At 38.5% G+C, this 21234-nt stretch overlaps 1 protein-coding gene across 4 annotated transcripts in view; it reads left to right on the top strand.

Moving 5' to 3' along the window:
- Window positions 1–19605, top strand: part of dnm1l (dynamin 1-like) — a 60771-nt gene extending 41166 nt beyond the window's left edge. For 2 of the 4 annotated variants that reach the window (XM_063058077.1, XM_063058076.1), the window contains exons 14-20: window positions 630–722; window positions 4713–4769; window positions 5259–5327; window positions 6183–6365; window positions 7695–7804; window positions 14038–14197; window positions 14532–19605. In XM_063058077.1, the coding sequence (XP_062914147.1) occupies window positions 630–722; window positions 4713–4769; window positions 5259–5327; window positions 6183–6365; window positions 7695–7804; window positions 14038–14197; window positions 14532–14588 (729 nt within the window). In that variant the 3' untranslated portion in view covers window positions 14589–19605. The remainder of the gene's footprint in view (window positions 1–629; window positions 723–4712; window positions 4770–5258; window positions 5328–6182; window positions 6366–7694; window positions 7805–14037; window positions 14198–14531) is intronic. The other 2 variants (XM_063058078.1, XM_063058079.1) reach the window with 2 other exon arrangements.
- The last annotated feature ends 1629 nt before the right edge of the window (window positions 19606–21234 follow it).

The raw sequence follows: 21234 nt of genomic DNA, 5'->3' as shown, positions 1-21234 counted from the left end.
TTTAGGTTGTATACTGTATACATTCTCTGATATTAAAATGAAACCATATGAACCATTTATGTGGCTGAAACTAGAGATGAACCTGTAAAAGTAACTGTCAAGGAGAAAATACTCTGCAAAAAAGGTAAAGTTGGATTCAGTGAATTCCAACATACTTCAAAAAGAGATTGCATAGGCATTCTTATTTAAAGTGTTGTGAAATTTTGATGTTTCTCTGCTTGTTAGTAATCTTATTTTCATAAGACCATTAGACATAGTAGCAGAACTAGACACCACAAGAACTCCTGTAGTGGGCAAATAGATTTCACCTTTCACAGTCTCTGCAAAGATCTGGTCTTACAGCTATCTTTGGCTGAACCCCATCTCTGAAAAGAGCTGCTGGTAAATATCAGCACTAGTAACTCCAATATAATCACGTTGCGTGTGTGATTGAGGAATTCCTTTCTGTAAACATTTGTAAACTTCTGAATTAATGGGCAAATATATGTTGAAGTTTATGGAGGACACATTGTTAAAGGTCAGTTTAAGCCTGCATCTTTGAGTTTATCACATTTAATGAGCTGGGCTTGGTACAGGTAGCTTTTGCACCTTCATCTTATGCTGTTTCAAGGATTTTTAATTATTTCTAGGTCCACAATTTAGTAGCCATTGAGCTTGCATACATCAATACAAAGCACCCTGACTTTGCAGATGCCTGTGGGGTTTTGAATAGTAACATAGAGGTAAGTTTTATAAAAATTTCTGATTACCAATAATTGTTCATTATTATATTCACAGCTGTGTGCTTATTTATTTACTGCTGATATTTCATAGGTTTTCATTTTTCTATTTTCTATTTATGAATTTAATTAAAAATTTTAATATTTACTAATTTTAAGTTTTTAATATTTAATATTTGTAACCCAGGGAGTGTGAAGCGCAGAATCAAATATCGCTGTGATGATTGTATGTTCTAGTACCAATTGTTTGGCGACAATAAAGTACATATACAGTTCTACAAATTGCTTTTTAAATTTCCAAAACTTGAATGACTTAATGGGTGATTGAGTGGTCAAGTAATGCATGTGGTAAAATCTAGGATATTGTTTACATTGTCTATCTCAGAAGGGATGCTATTTTTTTTTTTAAACGTTGTCTAGAAAAGATACAACCATATAACAATTACAGCACGGAAACAGACCATCTCGGCCCTTCTAGTTCGTGCTGAACTCTTACTCTCATCTAGTCCCACCGACCTGCACTCAGCCCATAACCCTCCATTCCTTTCCTGTTCATATAGCTATCCAACTTAACTTTAAATGAAAACATCAAACCTGCCTCAACCACTTCTGCTGGAAGCTTGTTCCACACAGCTACCTCTCTCTGAGTAAAGAAGTTCCCCCTCATGTTACCCCTAAACGTTTGTCCTTTAACTGTCAACTCATGTCCTCTTGTTTGAATCTCCCCCACTCTCAATGGAAAAAGCCTATTCGCGTCAAATCTATCTATCCCCCTCATAATTTTAAATACCTTTATCAAGTCCCCCCCTCAACCTTCTACGTTCCAAAGAATAAAGACCCAACTTGTTCAACCTTTCTCTGTAACTTAGGAGATGAAACCCAGGTAACATTCTAGTAAATCTTCTCTGTACTCTCTCAATTTTGGTGACATCTTTCCTATAATTTGGTGACCAGAACTGTACACAATACTCCAAATTTGGCCTTACCAATGCCTTGTACAATTTCAACATTACATCCCAACTCCTATACTCAATGCTCTGATTTATAAAGGCCAGCATACCAAAGCTTTCTTCATCACCCTATCCACATGAGATTCCACCTTCAGGGAACACCATTATTCCCAGATCCCTCTGTTCTACTGCATTCTTCAATGCCCTACCATTTACCATGTATGTCCTATTTTGATAAGTCCTACCAAAATGTAGCAGCTCACATTTATCAGCATTAAACTCCATCTGCCATCTTTCAGCCCACTCTTCTAACTGGCCTAAATCTCTCTGCAAGCTTTGAAAACCTACTTCATTATCCACAACTCCACCTACCTTAGTATCATCTGCATACTTACTAATCCAATTTACCACCCCATCATCCAGATCATTAATATATATGACAAACAACATTGGACCCAGTACAGATCCCTGAGGCACACCACTAGTCATTGGCCTCCAATCTGACAAACAGTTATCCACCACCACTCTCTGGCATCTCCCATCCAGCCACTGCTGAATCCATTTTACTATTTCAATACTAATACCTAACGATTGAACCTTCCTAACTAACCTTCCTTGTGGAACCTTGTCAAAGGCCTTACTGAAGTCCATATTGACAACATCCACCGCTGTACCCTCGTCAACTTTCCTAGTAACCTCTTCAGAAAAAATTCAATAAGATTTGTTAAACATTACTTTGCATGCACAAATCCATGTTGACTGTTCTTAATCAGACCCTGTCTATCCAGATAATTATATATACCATCTCTAAGAATACTTTCCATCAATTTACCCACCACTGACATCAAACTCACAGGCTGACAGGTACTAGGTTTACTCTTAGAACCCTTTTTAAACAATTAGATTAGATTATTAGATTGAGGACACGCAGTCCTCTTTTATTGTCATTTAGTAATGCAAACAATGGAACAACATGAGCAATACGCCAATCCTCTGGTACCATCCCCGTTTCTAATGACATTTGAAATATTTCTGTCAGAGCCCCTGCTATTTCCGCACTGACTTCCCTCAAGGTCCTAGGGAATATCCTGTCAGGACCCAGAGACTTATCCACTTCTATATTCCCTAAAAGTGCCAGTACTTCCTCTTCTTTAATCATCATAGTTTCCATAACTGCCCTACTTATTTCCCTTACTTTACACAATTCAGTATCCTTTTCATTTGTGAATACTGTTATAGCCATTCATTATTGAAAATATGCGTGATAAGAGTATATCTTGAATTTTGTCATTTCTATATCAAAATAAGAATCGTTGATTGGATACAAGATAAAACTTGTGTTAATGCAGTGTTCTGTCTCAAAGTTGGTATTCCTTAAACACATAGCACTACAGATTAGATTGCTGACTGCATCCTAATGTGCTCTAATGACATTTTCTGAAATAACTACAACAATGGGAGGCTGCCAAAAGGGCTGATTAACTGATCGTACACTTTCACCCATTATAGCCTCTGTTTCTATGGACATTATTTGACATTGCACCCAAAGAGAGGACAATCTCTCTCTCATATTTGAGATTGAAGGATTTCCCTTCCATCTGAAAAATTATCCCTCTATTTAATTTACACAAGAGATTCTACAGATGCTGGAAATCCAGGGTAACATACACAAAATGCTGGAGGAACTCAGCAGGTCAGGCAGCATCTATGGAAATGAATAAAACAGTTGACATTTTAGCTGAGTCCTTTCAGGACTGGAAATGAAGGGGGACAAAGCCTAAAACTTTATCTTGCAGTGTGTTAGTATGAAAACATTGCAGTGGTTGAGGGAAAGTGCATTTTTGAAGGTGTTGCAGAAACAGTGGATTGCAAAGAGATCAAGCATATGTATGACATGCTTGCTTTTATTGGGTTACATACTGAGATCAGGAAATTGTATTGTAACTTCATAAAACTCTGGTTAATCCACATATGAAAAATTACATACATTTCTGGTCACCCCTTTATTAGGAAGGATGTGGAGGCTTTGGAGATGATACAGAAGAGGTTTACCAGGGTGCAGCTTGAATTGGCAGGCTTCTGGTATGAAGAGCAGTTGGACTAACTTAGTTTGTTTGCTCTTGAGTGCTGGATGCTGATAGAATTTTATAAGTTTGAGAGGAGTAGGAAGGCAGCTGGAATCCTTCTCCCAGAGTTGAACAACTTCTGGATCACTGCACAAGCCCAGCTGGACCTTGCACTCTGTTAAAGAACCAAACTTGTAAGGCGGGGATTTTTTTACTCTTTATAGTTGTTGATTTGTTAAAGTAAAATCATACAAAATCTTGAAGTCGAAAAAGGAAGTTCATGCCCGCCTTTCATTGAAATCTTCACGTTAGCTTTAGGCTACACCAATGCCAAGTGTTCAGTATAGGAATATGCTGCATATCTGCATCTGAACTCACATGTCAGTTGGTCTGATAGGAAAAGTTATAAATTACTCATATTTTAACAATTACTATTTACATAAATTTCTGTAAACCCCTCCCTTATCAACTAATTTCAACTTAACTAGTTCAATGAATAAGTAACATTCACAGCTAAGTTAGATTATTACAAAAATTGTTAAGAGAAGGAAATGCTTATTAAATGCTCTTATTTAGAGATGACCACTGAATATGTTGCCACACTTTGCTAGGATAAGAGTAAATTCAGGTTCAAATGCGTCTCTCAGTTGTGTTGTACTGTATTAGAGCACCATAGTTCCGATTTCAGGATTGGGGAGTTACATTTGTGACCATAAGCTTTTCTGGTGGGGATAGTGGTAGAGATAATTCTAGGTTGCTCTCATACACAGACTAGCTGTCACCGTGGTCTGCCTTCACCAATCCTGTCAGAGATCGGGGAATAAGTTGGTTTAATATTGTCTTTGGTAATAGAGGTATTTGCTTGCATCACTGGCATAGGAAGATGTAAGGATGGAAAAAATAGGTTCTAAAATTCTACTTTTTCCTTTTAAATGTCTGACTTTTGTACTTACATAAAGAGATTTCTGTTTTCTCAGGAACAAAGACGTAACCGATTAGCAAGGGAACCACCGGCAGCTCTGTCTCGAGAAAAGGTAAGATTTGATGGAAATTCAAGTTGGGGTAAATACAGGTTGATCCTGGTCTCTGCAGGGCAACTTCCTTACCATTTGTGGTAACTAGTGATGGTGAGTAGAGGAGGTGGTGAAAAGCACCAAATGTGTATGAATTGAGAAGCGGGAAAAACACAAAAGTTAATAAACCCCTTTGTGAATGTCAGAAAATTGCAGGCAACTGTAGAGTGGGAACTTGGAAGAAAAAGTTTTGTATTATTTTACTTCTGTGGTTTTTAAAGGATTTTTGTTGCCTTGGAATTGTTGAATGTCTTGCCAGCTATTAGGATGCATGGTTGACATGGAAACATTATTGCTATTAAGTAACGATGATTTATTTATTCATGTTGTTTCTGTGAAGCAGCTGTGAGAATGGCAAGGGCGCTTTATGAATTGCGCATGAATGTTTGGTTTCACAAATAAACTTACTCACTTTCGACAGTTTTCCTGATTTTTCTTTCTATGCTGCAGCCTTCTAAAGTTTTAAGTGCTATATCAGCTCCTTCCCAGGAGTCGTCTTCTGCTGAGCTGGAGGGAAAGGTTGGTCACGCATCTGCTGTGTGCTTTATTGTACTCCATGCTGGCCTTTGCTCCAATTTGTCTTAATGTATTGAAAATGCATCTTGCATCCTCTGATAGTTTTATGAAAAGAACTAGCTTGTTACTGGCCTCCCACATGTAAACAAGTAATCACCCCTCCCCATCAATAAATAGGAATATAAAGTAATACTGATGATGGAGGATTATGTATGTTCTTTTCCTTGGTCTTTGACTCGCTTTCTTATGACATGGAATATAGTAGTACAGCACAGGATCATGCCCTTCAGCTTAAACTCTCTGCCAACCAAGATGCCAAATTAAACCAAACCTACCTGCTTGCATGTGATCTGTACCTCTCCAGTGCTCTCTAAACGCCACTATTGGGTCAACTTCAACCATCGCCCCAGTAGCACTTCGAGCACCTACCCTGTGAAATAAAACTTCTCTAATTCTCCTTTAAACAGCCTCTTTCCCACCCACCTTAAAGCTATGCCCTCTAGTCTTTGAAGCTTCTACCCTGGGAGAAAGACTACCTTATCAATGCCTCTCATACCTTTAGAAACATCTATTGGCCCTTCAGCCTCTACTCCAGAGAAAACTCTCCCAAGTTATCCAAATTTTCCTTGCCACTGCTATTATCTAATCCAGGCGACAGCATCCTGGTGACCTCTTCTGCATTATCTCCAAAGCCTCCATGTCCTTAGGACCCTAATACAGACTTTCTAATCCATGTTTTATAGTTATAAGTGTGCAGTGTAAACTTGGCTACTTTTAGAAATAGTTTAAGTGGTTGATATTAAAGACTGGATATGTTTAGTACTGTGTTAACTAGTGTTTTCTGCTACTCCATCTCAGCCTTTAAATAAGGAAGTTCAAATACAGAATGGGAATCAGGATGGAGCATCAGCTGGAAACTGGAGAGGGATGTTGAAAGGCTCATCCACATCAAAGCCAGATGAAGGATCATCTGAAGAAAAGCCAAAGCAGCCTGCTGCGGGCAGTCCTCACAAGGGACCATCTGTAAATTTCCTTGATGTGGTAGGTTGCAATTAACTTTTCAGTTCTCTCTTCCTTGACTAACAGTGTTGCTGGAAAATGTGAACAGTTACGGCAATGGTCCTGTGTGAAAGGTTCAACGTATCTTTTACCTTGTTAACACTGGTGCTTCTCCTTGCCAAATTCCTTTAAAGTTAGTCTGTCATTGTTTGTTGTTGCCTCTTAGCTCTTCACCTTGTACAGTCGGCCCTCCTTATCCGCGAGAGATTGGTTCTGAGAACCCCCGCGGTTGCCAAAAAAACACGGATGCTCAAGTCCCTTATTTAACTTGTCTCAGTGTGGGTGGACTTTAGGACCCAAGGCAGCACAGGACCCGCTGCCCTCAGTGTTTCTGTTCCGTTGACTTATAATACCTATTACAATGTAAATGTTATGTAAATAGTTATACTGTATTGTTTAGGGAATAATGACAAGAAAAAGTCTGTACATGTTCAGTACAGACGCAACCATCGTAGCTGTTCTGGGAACGCTGATGCCGATTCTCCCGTGATCTTTAAGTTTTTGTGGCTGCTGCGCTTTACATAGCCAGCCAGCCATCCCTAGGACTAACACTTCCACGAATTTCAGCTTCTTTCTGCTTTATTGTACAAATGCTCGATTCGTTCTTACTGACCTTACGGCTCACTTCGGAATGCGACATACCACTTTTCAAAAGATCTAATATTTCTAATTTCTCGGCAAGAGAGAGCACTTTACGCTCCCTCTTAGCCTTTGAGGAATTGCTTTGACCACGTAATTGCTTTTTAGGAGCCATTTTTTCACAGAAACAAAGTAGCGATTGAACGAGACGCGAGGCGAACAATGCTCGAACTAGTGCTGGAGAGAGAACTTACGGGTTTTCCTGATTCGCGGTTGGTTGAGTTGGCGCATGTGGAACTTGCGGATAAGAAGGGCTGACTGTATTGACCTCTCTCTGTGAGAATGAAAAGTTAATTTTGGTACAGTGATTATATGCAGGTACTGATAAATCATCTGTGTAAAAAGGTTTATTTCGGATAGAGGGCAAATGAACAAGAGTGAACATTGCTTATTAATCATGTATTTTTATTAGAAAATCAAGCCAAAAGAGGTCAACTTTCAAAGTCAAAGTTAAAGTACATATGTCACTATATACAGCCCTAAGATTCTTCTTATGCAGGCATACTTATAGAACAGTAGTCAAACAGGATCAATGACCACTGTTCCGTTTTGTTTCCTTTTCCTTAGAGTTAAACCAGTTTCTCCATCAGAGTATTTGCAAACAATGCAAGCAGGTGTTTTTGTGTCTTTGTGTGTTGTATGCAGTTATTAAAATGGATGTTATTTTTGTAGCGTGTTCCTGTTTCACGTAAACTTTCAGCACGGGAGCAACGAGATTGTGAAGTGATTGAAAGATTGATTAAATCCTACTTTTTGATTGTGAGAAAAAATATCCAGGACAGGTAAGTTTCTCTAATAACAGATGTTCCTATCTACTGTTCAACACTGGAAGTCTCTGTAATATTGTTTTAAATTCTATTTCAACTACAAATTAGAACACGAGAGTAAAAGGGAATGAAAATATTGAGGCCAAGACTGGATCAGACAGAAATCTGGCCTCCTGCTTATGTTCTTAGTTCATGTAACAAAAGCTGGGAAACGTGGCGGGCAGCAATGAATGCGTGAGTTTGGTTGTTGGTGACGCAGTGCGAGATTTAAAAATAGCTCGGGTGCATTTCGGCTTTTTTCTCAGTGGACAGCAATTGGCATGGGGCCAATAAAAATGAAGGAGGTGAAGTGAGTAGCCATTATTGGAATGGGCATTATTAGAGTGGTCTAGCTTTGGCCCAACAAGCTTGAGCAATGACAGGTGGATGTTCTAAGTAAGTAAAAAGTTACTATTAAGTTTTATTTTTTCAGATAGTACATAGCTGGTGCACTGAGAATGGATCTGGGCATAATGGTACAGATATATTCCTCATGTGAGATGTGGGAAACTTGGGAGACCTCCGATCTCCTCCGTAACTATATCTGCATGAAATGCATAAAGTCGCAGCTCCGAAGAGAATGTGTTAAGGATCTGGAGCAGCAGCTTGACCTCTTGCTCATCAGGATGTGATGTGTAGGAGCAGGGCCGGCCAGTGGTGTCAGCACTGGGGCTTCAAGGCGATGGTTTTGTGTTCAAATCTGGCTAGGACCCTGACCCTGACCCTGGAACAGCAATGGCTGGGGTTTCTGGGGGAAATTCAGAAGGCGCAGAAAAGATTCATCCCAACGATGAATAAGTACCCTACAGAGAGAATGAGGCAACTGTGGCTGACAAGGGAAGTCAAAGATGGCATCAAAGCAAAAGAAAGGGCTTATATTTAAAAAAAACACAAAAATTTGTGTGAAGGTAGAGGATTGGGAAGCTTTTAAAAATTAACAGAAGGCAACTTTAAAAAAAAGCCGTAAAGAGAAAAAAGTGAAGGTAAGCTAGCCAATAATATAAGAGGATAAAGGTTTTTTCCAGATATACAAGTTGAGTACCACTTATCTGAAATTTCAAAATCCAAAAACCTTTGAAATCCAAATTTACTTTTGAGCACTGAGCTGATGTCATAAATGGAAAATTCCACACATTCCTGGGAAGATTCCCAGGTAATGAGCTGGTCTCTGCTCATCACAGACAGTTCTGAGAAATCACCTCCTATATGTATTGAACAGAAGTTAATGAAAAATGAAGATCTCTATCATGGATTGAAAGAATGTATCCATCTGCGTCGGAGTGAACATATACCACTTAATGGTGTGCTAATTATGAAACAAGCAAAAATCTATCATGACAAACTGAAAATTGAAGCTAATTGAATATTCAACAAGCTGGTTGCAGAAATTTAAGAAAAGACCCAGCATTAAATTTTTAAAGATAAAGCTGTTCACTAAGGATTTGTGAAGATCACCGCTGATGAAAATTTAACACAATTGGTTTTATACCTTTCATAAAACATTAAAAAAGTAAAATACAAATGCAGTGTACTACTGCCTTTTAATCAAAACAGGGCATCAAAGGTGGCGACTGAAAGCCTGCTGTTTTTGTTGTTGCTCAATACCTGAGTTCAGGTATTCTTGCAATGCTGCTGTGATGCTTTTGTTATGCTGCACGCATTATATTTTCAATCGTACTTAATAATTTCTACTCAAGTACATGTATGATGAACAAGAGTAAGACAGACTGTTTACTGGTAGCACATAAATTCGGAGTTGGAAATGATGGCAACCCCAAGCTACCTCATTATATATTCCAAAATCTGAAACACTTCCAGCCCCAAGAATTTCGGTAAGGGGTACTTCACCTGTGTAAGAAGTTTTAAAAAAAAAAAAAGAGAATAGATATCGGACTACTGGAAAATAATTCTGGAGAGGTAATAGGGATGAAGAGATAGCTGGGGAACTTAAGTTTCAATGTGCAAGACACTAGCAGGGCACCAGAAATGCAAGCGTGTCCAGGGTAAAAGTAAGTGTCGCTGCGATTACTAAGGAGAAGGTGCTTGTGAAGCAGAAAAGTCTAAAGGTAGATAACTCACCTGGACCATATGAACTACACGCCACGGTTCTGAAAGAAGTAGCTGAAGAGATTGTGGAGACGTTAGTGATTTTTCAAGAATCACTAGATTCTTGAATGGTTCGTGAGGACTGGAAAATTGCAAATGTCACTCCACTCTTTAAGAAGGGAAGGTGGCAGAGAAAGGAAATTATTGGCCAGTTAGCCTGACTTCAGTGATTGAAAAGATGTAGGAGTGTTGAGGAAGCAGGATGTCTGCAGTAGGACTTGAACAGATTGGGGGAATGGGCAAAGAAGAGGCAGATGGAATGTAGTATTAGGGAAGTGTATGGTCATGCAGTTTGATAGGAGGAATAGAGTTGGACTATTTTGTAAATGGGGAGGAAATTTAAAAAATTGGGGGCGCAAGAGGACTTGGGAAGCCTCATGGAGGATTCCCTAGAGTTTAACTTGCATGTTGAATCAGTATGGACTAGAATATAAAATCAAGGATGTAATACTGAGGCTTTAAGGCATTGGTCAGACATCTTGGAGTATCATCAGTGGTTTTGGACCCCTTATCTAAGAAAATGTGTGCTGGCATTGAAGAAAGTCTAGAGGAGGTTCATGAGAATGATTCCAAGAATGAAATGGTTAACATATGAGGAGCATTTGATGCCTCTGGGCCTGTACTCACTGAAGTTTAGAAGAATGAGTGGGGATCTCATGGAGACCTTATCAAATATTGAAGGTTCTGGATAGAGTGGAGAGGATGTTTTCAATTTTGGGGGAAGTCTAGAACCAGAGAGCACAGCCTCAGAATTGACGGACATCCATTTAGAACAGAGATGAGGGAAAATATCTTTAAGCCAGAGGGTGGTGAATCTGCAAAATTCTTTGCTACAGACAACTGTGCAAGCCAAGTCATTGGGTATGTTTAAGGCAGAGATTGAAAGGTTCTGGATTAATTAGGGCATTAATGGTTACAGGGAAAAGGCAGGAGAATGGGGTTGAGATTGATAATAAATCAGTCTTGGTGGAGCAGACTTGATGGGATGAATGATCTAATTCTGTACCTGTAAAGTATGTATCCTGTGCAGGCCAAGTGAAGTTGGAGGTTGATAGGTTCTTGATTAATCAGTGGGTCAAAGGTTCTGAGCAGAAGGCAGGAGAAAATGGGGTTGAGAGGGATAATATATCAGCCATGATGGAATGTTGGTGCTGACTCAATGAGCTGAATAGCGTAATTCTGCACCTGGGTCTTAGGTCTTACCTCATTCTTGATGAGTGCCAGCAGGTTCTGAGAACTAGATGGCTACTCTGTCCTGTAGTTCTTGATTTCCAAAGCTGTGGGGAAAAAGGCTGTACTCGTACACCCTATCTGTACCCTTCATGATTTCTTCTTCTGTGTAACTATGACTGAAGTCCCAAACTGCTTAGTCTCTCTCCACAACTCAGTCCCAACATTGTCCACCTGAATCCCCTCTGCCTCTTTTGAAGCTTAATGACTTCCTTCCTATATTAGTCTGACAAAAAACAAAGAATATTCCAAATATCCTTGTACAATTGTAACATACAAATTTGTATACACAATAACCTGGCCTGATAAAGCCAGTGTGTCAAAACCTCTTTCCTTAATCACCCCATTTATCTGTGACGCTACTTCCAGTACTTGGTGCACTTAGGTCCGTCTGTTGTACAACACATACCACGGTCATACGGTTCACTGTGAAAACTCTACTTTGATTTGTCTTCCCAAAATGCAGTACCTCGTAATTATCTAAATTAAACAAATGTCCATGTCTATGACACCACCTATTTTGGTGTCTTCATCCTAAAAGCCTGGGCAGGTTTAGTATATGACCTGATATTCAGGACACTGCACATTCTCTCTACAAAGCTGCCTGATTTGCTGAGTATTTCCAGCAATTTCTGTTTCTATTTAAGTCTTCATTACACTACTGCTTTTTGAAACCTTTTCAGTTTTCCCTATTACAATGTAATGGGATGGATGGTCTTGGGACTTCTGCCATTCAACAGTTTTATGTCTATTCATAATTAGCTTTATTTTAAACAGATAACATTATTATATTTAATTTATTGACATTTACTTAGTTACTGAAATGCATCTCATTGACACAAGGCTGTACCCTTTCACCTTGGGGATTTGAGTTGAAATGCAAACAATCAGGTTAACTGGATCTACTCTGTGCTGAAGTTAGTTTGAGAATGTTTGAAGATGGAATGGAAAATTTTACTTCAGTACTGGCTTGGTTGATCCAAATGAGTAAAGAAAGTTAATGATTTGAATGATCACTTGAATGCACAGAAATTATAATTAAGGTGTAGAATAAAGTAATACTGTACAAACCCCATTTCCAGAAAAGTTGGGATATTTTCCAAATGGAATAAAAACAAAAATCTGTGATATGTTAATTCACGTGAACCTTTATTTAACTGACAAAAGTACAAAGAAAAGATTTTCAATAGTTTTACTGACCAATTTAATTGTATTTTGTAAACATACACAAATTTAGAATTTGATGGCTGCAACACACTCAACAAAAGTTGGGACAGAGGCATGTTTACCATTGTGTTACATCACCTTTTAATAATACTTTTTAATTGTTTTGGAACTGAGGATACTAATTGTAGTGGATTTGCAATTGGAAATTTTGTCCATTCTTGCTTGATATAAGACTTCAGCTGCTCAGCAGTCCGTGGTCTCCGTTGTCTGATTCTCCTCTTCATGATGCGCCATACATTTTCAATAGGAGATCGATCTGGACTGGCAGCAGGCCAGTCAAGCACACGCACTCTGTGTCTACTAAGCTACGCTGTTGTAGCCTCTGCAGAATGTGGTCTGGCATTGTCCTGCTAAAATAAGCATGGACGTCCCAGGAAGAGACGTCGCCTTGATGGCAACATATGTCTCTCTAAAATCCTAATATACGCCTCAGAGTCAATGGTTCCTTCACATACGTGCAACTCACCCATGCCGTGGGCACTGATGCACCCCCATACCATCACAGATGCTGGCTTTTGCACCTTTCACTGATAACAAACTGGGTGGTCGTTTTCATCTTTGGCACGGAGAACTCGACGCCCGTTTTTTCCGAAAACTAGCTGAAGTGTGGACTCATCTGACCACAGCACACGGTACCACAGTCTTTCGGTCCATCTGAGATGAGCTCGGGCCCAGAGAACTCGCCGGCATTTCTGCATAGAGTTGATGTATGGCTTCCTCCTTGTGTAATACAATTTCAAGTTGCATTTCTGGATGCAGCGACGGACTATGTTGAGTGATAATGGTTTTCCGAAGTACTCCCGAGCCCAGGTGGCTATAATTGTCACAGTAGCATGACGGTTTCTTAGGCAGTGCCGCCTGAGGGCTCGAAGATCACACGCAGTCAACAGTGGTTTCCGACCTTGCCCTTTACGCACTGAGATGTCTCTGAATTCTCTGAATCTTTTCACAATATTATGTACTATAGATGTTGAAAGACCTAAATTCTCTGCAATCTTGCGTTGAGAAATATTCCTTTTGAACTGACGAACAATTCTCTCACGAATTTTAGCACAAAGGGGTGAGCCACGACCCATCCTTGCCTGTAAAGACTGAACCTTTGATGGACGCTACCTTTATACCCAGTCATGATACCTCACCTGCTACCAATTAACCTGCTTAATGTGGAGTCTTCCAAACCGGTGTTACTTGAATATTCTGTGCACTTTTCAATCTTATTTTAACTCTGTCCCAACTTTTGTTGAGTGTGTTGCAGCCATCAAATTCTAAATTTGTGTATATTTACAAAATACAATTAAGTTGGTCAGTAAAACTATTGAAAATCTTTTCTTTGCACTTTTGTCAGTTAAATAAAGGTTCACATGAATTAACATCACAGATTTTTGTTTTTATTGCATTTTGGAAAATATCCCAACTTTTCTGGAAATGGGGTTTGTATATTAAGCTTAGAATTGATTGAAAATAAGTACATTTCAAATGGACACAATGCAGCTGTGGGGTCAAATTCACAATTAAAACGGCAATCCTCTTCTTCCAGGTAACTAGCTGATTTAATGATGTTTTCATTTGCCTGTGTAGTTGCTGTGAATATAATGCAATGTAATTTGTCAATAAAAGTAACATTCATATTCTTCTGCACTTTTCAGTGTGCCAAAAGCTGTAATGAATTTCCTAGTTAATTATGTAAAAGACAATCTTCAAAGTGAACTTGTTGGTCAACTGTACAAGTCAATGCTGTTAGAAGACCTTCTTACTGAATCTGAGGACATGGCCCAGCGCCGGAAGGAAGCTGCAGACATGCTGAAGGTATTAACTATTAATCTTCCTAAACCTCAATTTATAGAATTGCATTGCTTATTTGTGAATTATGCCTTGATGAAACTGCTTTGTTGGCCTCCAAAGGTTTTTAAATAAAAGCAAATGTCTGATTTTTTTTTTCCTCATGTTTTTATGGCCTGATTGAATCAAACTTGCTCAAGGGAACCATGTGCATGAGCATTCTAGAATAACCATTTTCTGTCTATGGTAATTGTTTTATCTTATACAATGCTATTTTCTTGGTGAATTCTTCTGCCTAACCAGTTAAGAGATGTATATAAATACACATAAAACCTGACTGACTGTTCTTCTTCCCACACAGGCCTTGCAACGAGCCAGTCAGGTTATTGCAGAAATACGAGAAACACATCTGTGGTGAGACCTACTGCCACATATCCTAAAGTTTGCCTAAGAGGACACGGCAATTACTTGAATGTTGCTGAATTGAAAAATGCACTGTTTATTTGCTTAACTTGTTTTAAAAAAATATATATTTATGAACTGTTGGTTCTGGTACTGAAGGAACTATAGAAACTCAATGCCATAAATTTTTTTTTGTAGTTGTTCCTGTTGTGTAATATTGGCTCATAGTTTTTGTGGTGATAGAAAACATTGTAAGTTTAACTTGGAAAATAGAAACCTTTGGAATCTTGTGCCTCCAATCCTCTCATGTTTCCTTGTTATGTAGGTAGTGATTTCCTAATAAGTTTTATATCGTCTCAAAAATACTTAAAACAACTACTCATTTGCCCATGAAACACTTAAAAATTTCCACTTTACTTTCAGAATAGTCTGTTTAGAGATTGAAATAATTTTTAACTTTTACCCTGTTGTTGAGAGCAAAGGACCAAATTCCACCTTTATGAACATTTCTTCCTGATTTACAAACCTGCAGACCTAGCAAATTCTAACATCTTTCCCATTACGTTCCTGAAGTGGGAGAAATGGATCCTCTGGAATGAGAGCTGATGCTGGGACCAGGTCATAAGCAGCAGACCATCACAGCAAGAGTTGGAGGGAGCAACCAGCAGAAAAGGTTGATTATGAGAAGTCCAGGACAGAGGGAGAAGGCTAGTTGTAAATAAATTAGGAGCTCCCCTTTTGTTATTTATCTTAGTTCGGTTAGATCTGAAGACTGAATCAGGGACAAGTGGAACAGTTATGCCTTAGTAAAAATATTAGAGTAATGAAGTGTTATCAATGAGAATGCAGTCATGACACTGAGATTATAAACTAAGCCCAAATTTGATCTAGTGAGTTTTGCGTAAGCTAATTGTGTGATAATTGTGTAATTGTATGCTGCTCCCCAAATCAAGCGATATGTAACTTACTGACTTTTTTTGTAGCTGGTTTACTGTTGTCAAGCTTCCATTATTTTGGGTGATGCAGTGTAAATTTGTTGATACAGAAATACATCAGGTTTCTCACCAATGTCATCACAGTCATAAAAGTCACTTCGCATAATACATCCTACACTAATGTAATTTTTATATTACTTTTGTAACTTAACATTCAACAGAGATTAATTCAGATCCAATGTACTTTAAGGAAACAATACTTGGAAATCAGGAGAAGGTATTTCATTCAATTCAACTGCTCAAAATGAATAAAGTAAATGTGTTAATACAGATATCAAGAGTCATGAATCAACCAAGGTTGCTTCCAGGCTCCAGAGGTGTCCGATATTTCTTGTTCCTAATGGCTTTTTGATTAGTAGTATCTCAAGAACTTTCAATTGCTTCATTGTTGCCAACACCCAATGCATGATCTTTGCTGCTGTTTTTCTTGGTATTGGAGTAAGACATCCATCAGTAATGCACAGAATAACTATTATACAGTCACTGAAACAGTTTGTAAGAAGTTGATGATGAGAGGCTGAGAAACTGGTGCAAACATCAGTATGAACTAGAATCTATTCAGGATTATTAATGTTGAAGCCATCTAATCTTGGTGCAAGAGACTGAAAGGTAATGCAGTTATGCATGATATTTGTCCTTTGGGGAAAAACTGGAGGAGCTTGACCTAGTTGACTGTTACCATGTAACTTACTCTCAGTTCTTTTTGGGTATGAAAGATTCAAATGTGGAAAAACCAAAATTTTAAAAATCAGAATCAGGTTTATTATCACTGGCATGTGACGTGAAATTTGTTAACTTAGAAGCAGCAGTTCAATGCAATACATAATCTAGCAGAGAGAAAAAAATAATAACTAAATAAAATAAAACAATAAATAAGTAAATCAATTACTTATATAGAATAGATTATTTTAAAAATGTGCAAAAACAAGTACTGTATATTTAAAAAAAGTGAGGTAGTGTCCAAAGCTTCAATGTCCATTTAGGAATCGGATGGCAGAGTGTTCCTGAGTGTGTGCCTTCAGACTTCTGAACGTCCTACCTAAGGGTAACAGTGAGAAAAGGGCTGGAGGTCTTTAATAATGGATGCTGCCTTTCTGAGACACTGCTCCCTGAAGATGTCCTGGGTACTTTGAAGGCTAGTGCCCAAGATGGAGCTGACTAGATTTACAACCTTCTGCAGCTTCTTTCAGTCCTGTGCAGTAGCCCCTCCATACCAGACAGTGATGCAGCCTGTCAGAATGCTCTCCACGGTACAACTATAGAAGTTTTTGAGTGTATTTGTTGACATGCCAAATCTCTTCAAACTTCTTTTTAAAGAAAAAGTATAGCCGCTGTCTTGCCGCCTTTATGACTACTTCAGTATGTTGGGACCAGGTTAGATCCTCAGTGATCTTGACACCCAGGAACTTGAAGCTGCTCACTCTCTCTACTTCTGATCCCCCTGAAGATTGGTATGTGTTCCTTCGTCTTACCCTTCCTGAAACTCTTTCGTCTTACTGATGTTGAGTACTAGGTTGTTGCTGCAACACAAACACCTATGGCAGGATGCTGTTCATCAATTATAGCTCAGCAGTTAATACCATCATTCCCACAGTGGTTAACTTAAAGTTGCAGTTTTCTGAAAAATGTCTCCATGGGTTTGAAGATCAGTTAAAATTAGTCCTATTAGGTTCTCATTAGAACTAGTGAGTATTACTAAAGTAATGTGATTATTATCATAATAGATGTCAAACAGAAAAATAATTTCAGTAGTGACCTGAATTTAAAACTGCAAATACTTAAAATAATAATTGTTGAGAGAATTGTCTTCAGAAGCATTGTTTTCTTTACCTATATATGGGGTAGTCAAATGCTTCTCTCTCAAAGATCAGAATCGGGTTTAATAATACTGTACTGGCATATTTAGTGAAATTTGTTAAATTTTTCTATGCATTTCTACAACAGAACTACAGGAAAAAAAAACATCAACAAAATGGAGATTTATACAGTGCAAAACAAACAAGTCCAATATATAATTCATAACAATAAAAAAACACCCAAAATAAAATCATGTAAGATTAGTATCCACCCCAACCTCCCATGAAATTTGTTAACTTTGCAGCTGCAGTTACAATGCAATACATGACAAATAGAAATACTTAATGAGTGAGTCATTGTATATGTATATTAATAGTTAAGTTTATTTGTTTTTTGCACTACTTATTTTAAAGTAATAGTGAGGTAGTGTTCACGGGTTCAACGTCCATTCAGATATCGGGTGGCAGAGGGGAAGAAGCTGAGTGTGTGCCTTCACACTTCTGTACCTGCTTCCTGACGGTGACAATGAGAAGAGGGTGATGGGGTCACCTTCCTGAGCAACCACACCTTGAGGCTTGTACCCATGATGGAGCTGGCTAATTTTACAACTTTCTGCAACTTCCTTTCATCTTGTGTAGTTGCCTCCCCCACTCCCCCATACCAGACAGTGATGCAGCCAGTCAGAATGCTCTCCATGGTACATCTGTAGAAGTTCGAATGTTTTAGTTGACAAACCAAATCTCTTCAAACTAATGAAATATAGTCACTGTCTTGCTGCCTTTATAGCTGCATCAGTGAGTTGTGACCCAGGTTAGGCCCTCAGAGATATTGATACCAAGGAACTTGAACTTGAAAATCATTTCATTGTACAATTAAGGTATTAGTAACCTAAGGCAGTTTTAGTGTGCTGTCTTTATCATGAAAGCCAGTGAAAACTGAACCCCTTCACTAGTAATGGTGAACAATTGGTATCATAGAAACCAACTGTTCCTGCTGCTCATTGTGTAATTTTAAAGCACTGAGATTGACATTTCATCTGTTCTCCTTTGTACCGAATGTGTAGTAATGCTCAGCTCCTTTGCCTTCAATGTAATTGAACTAAAGAACAGAAGTAAAATAGTAAATACTGTACAGTGCCACCTGGTCAAGGGGTGACTTTTAGCATCCATATTATAAACTAGCCATTGTTAAAGTGAAATTACCATTAATCCAATTGCCTTTTTACCATACATAATACCAATTTTTATCACAAATTCAGGTGTACTGAAGTACATTACCTCAAGGTGGCACCATATATGCAACTGTATCACAAGTGACAAGAAATTTCACACCTGACTGGAAGATAGAACTGATTATAGTAGTTCTACAGTTAAAACTTGCTCTCGAAGGGAAAATTGTTTATGTCAAGTGGGGGAAAAAAAAACAAGACTTCAAAGCATACTTTGTTGCAGTAGATATTTATAAAATGAACAATTATAACACAAAAAAAAACTTCACAACTGATTTTTGACCTGATGTCAACAGAAATATTTTCAGTATGGTTTTCTGGATAATCAGCAGTGCTGGGTGTAACTGGTAACTGAAACCAATTGAATTACCACAATCAAAGAACTGAAACTGGGATCTTCTTATGCTTGTGATTGTATTGAGCAAATTGTATTTAACACAAAGATTGTGGGAATAAGGTAATGCATGGCTATTAAGTGAATACTATTTGTATTAATTTAGTTCTCATTTCTGTTCACTAGATAATTGTGTTCATAGTAGATCACTGTAATAGTCTCATCATCATCTTTGTGACTCTCAAGTCTGCCTTTTAAACTTGTCTGCTTGTAGGGTTTTGGTGGTATATCAAGGAGAGTTTCCTGTTGGCTTGCAGCAAGACTTACATGGCTTGAATGTGCTTCATTTCATTAACTTGTATGTAATACTGTAAAGCATTGCAGAAGAATGTTGACAATGAAAAATCTCAACTAACAAATTTTAAATATTGGTGTTGCATATGTTGGGGAGTTTTGTTGTTTTTATTTGTACTTTGAATGGTATATGTACCCCACAACCACGCCATTTAATCAGTAACTTAATTCAAATCCTTGATGTTTTTCATTAAGGCACATGAACAAAATAAATTTAAATTGCCATAAGTACATACAGGATGTTTTGTACATTAGCTATTTGTCTTGCAATAAATACAATGCATAAAGCAACTGCACAACTGGATGCAATCCTCAGTATAATCAAACCTTTGAAGCTCTGTGAAGCAATTGAATGGACAGGGTAATAGACTGGTGCAGAAAGGTACAAGTACAATGACTCCAGAGTTTTAAGTGACATCATCATTATGCATCACCAATATGTGACATGCTAATAGGATGACTCTCAGCTTTACTTTAGTGCCTGGGTTGTTCTCAGTAGGAAGATCAAGGTCATAATAACATCCTAGCCTTGAGATCATGCCAGGCAGCCACTGCTAATCACAGCTATGACAACATTAGATGTCAACCAGAATCCTGTATGCCTAGAGGGATGACTTTGTCTATTTTAATGCTGACAAGGGTAAAGTATTCTTTGCACTGAGATTTACAAACAATGGAAACATCAAAGGTCCGGGCTGCTATTGCCTATACAGCCACCAGCATGCTTGGGGCTCAATGCACAGAACAGTGTTCTGTTCCCTTAATGTACAGGTAGTTCATGACAAGTATTTTCTTACACCGACTGTCTTGTATCAGCTGCATGGTGACGCAGCCATTGTGACTTGAGTTTAATTGTAGGTTTTTGCTGGTGCCCTGTGATTTTTCCCTCACATCCTAGATATGTCCCCAAAGTTTGAGCATGACAACTAGCAGAGGTTCCCAACCTTTTTAGGTTGTGGATCAATGCATTAAGCAAGGGGTCTGTGGTCCCTACATCAGGAAACCCTAAGAATCAATCATAATAATAGCTCTGGGCAAGATCCAAAGAGAAGGGCATTTATGAGAGAGAATAAGTTTCAGGGTTACAGGAAAGTAAGGAGGGAATGGCACTGAAGGGGAAGTCTCTGCTAGGAGCCAACTTGAACTAACCATTATTCAGTAAGTCATGGAAGAAGATAATTGTCTTGGTGCCATGGTCTTAAATCAGATGTGGGTCATTTCCAACAACATATGACAAGAACTGATTGGGCACAGGTACTGGAGGTAAAAAGATCGTTTAATAAGTGAGATTTAAAAGTGAGATTGAGTTCAGGCTGCATGTCCTTCAGGATAGGAGGCAAAGACAGTAAGATTAGCCAAAGGAAGTTGAAGGTTTTCACAGGAGATAGGTGGCACTGGTGATGAACTGATTGTTTCAAAGTTTGAGAGTAATAGGAGAGAAAGTTTGGGGATATAGAATTTGCCTTAATCCTCTGCCAAAGCCATTACAAAACTTTAAATATTAGAAGCATGCAGGTAGCCAGGGAAAGAGTCGGGACCAATGGAGAAATGTATGTGTGAAAGCATTAACGAATGAAGAGTGTATAATTACTTAGGCCTTGTATTTGCTGGAGGTCAGAATGAAGGGAAATCTCATTGAAACCTTTTGAATATTAGAAGACTTCATGAAGTGGTTGTAGAGAGGATGTTTCCAATAGTAGATTACTGTATGTTGCAGTGTAGCCACTGCACATGCACCCTGGCTGTTAGATCACTAGTTCCCTTCTCTTCAAATCTACCCTTGATGAATAATGACAAGCTTGTCGATATATTGGGCTATCTTCATATTACCATTACTATTTAGTTGATGCACTCTGGGATGACCAACCCTAAGGCAAGCCAAATGTGTTTGTCATGAGTCTGTGCAGGGAGGTGAACCGTGGGTTCTGAACAGATGGTGAGTGATTTTGTTGTA

Source organism: Mobula hypostoma, chromosome 9 (assembly GCF_963921235.1).
Source record: "Mobula hypostoma chromosome 9, sMobHyp1.1, whole genome shotgun sequence".
Taxonomy (NCBI): domain Eukaryota; kingdom Metazoa; phylum Chordata; class Chondrichthyes; order Myliobatiformes; family Myliobatidae; genus Mobula; species Mobula hypostoma.
Note: the sequence above shows the minus strand (reverse complement) of the source record. Positions and strands in the feature narration are given on the sequence as shown.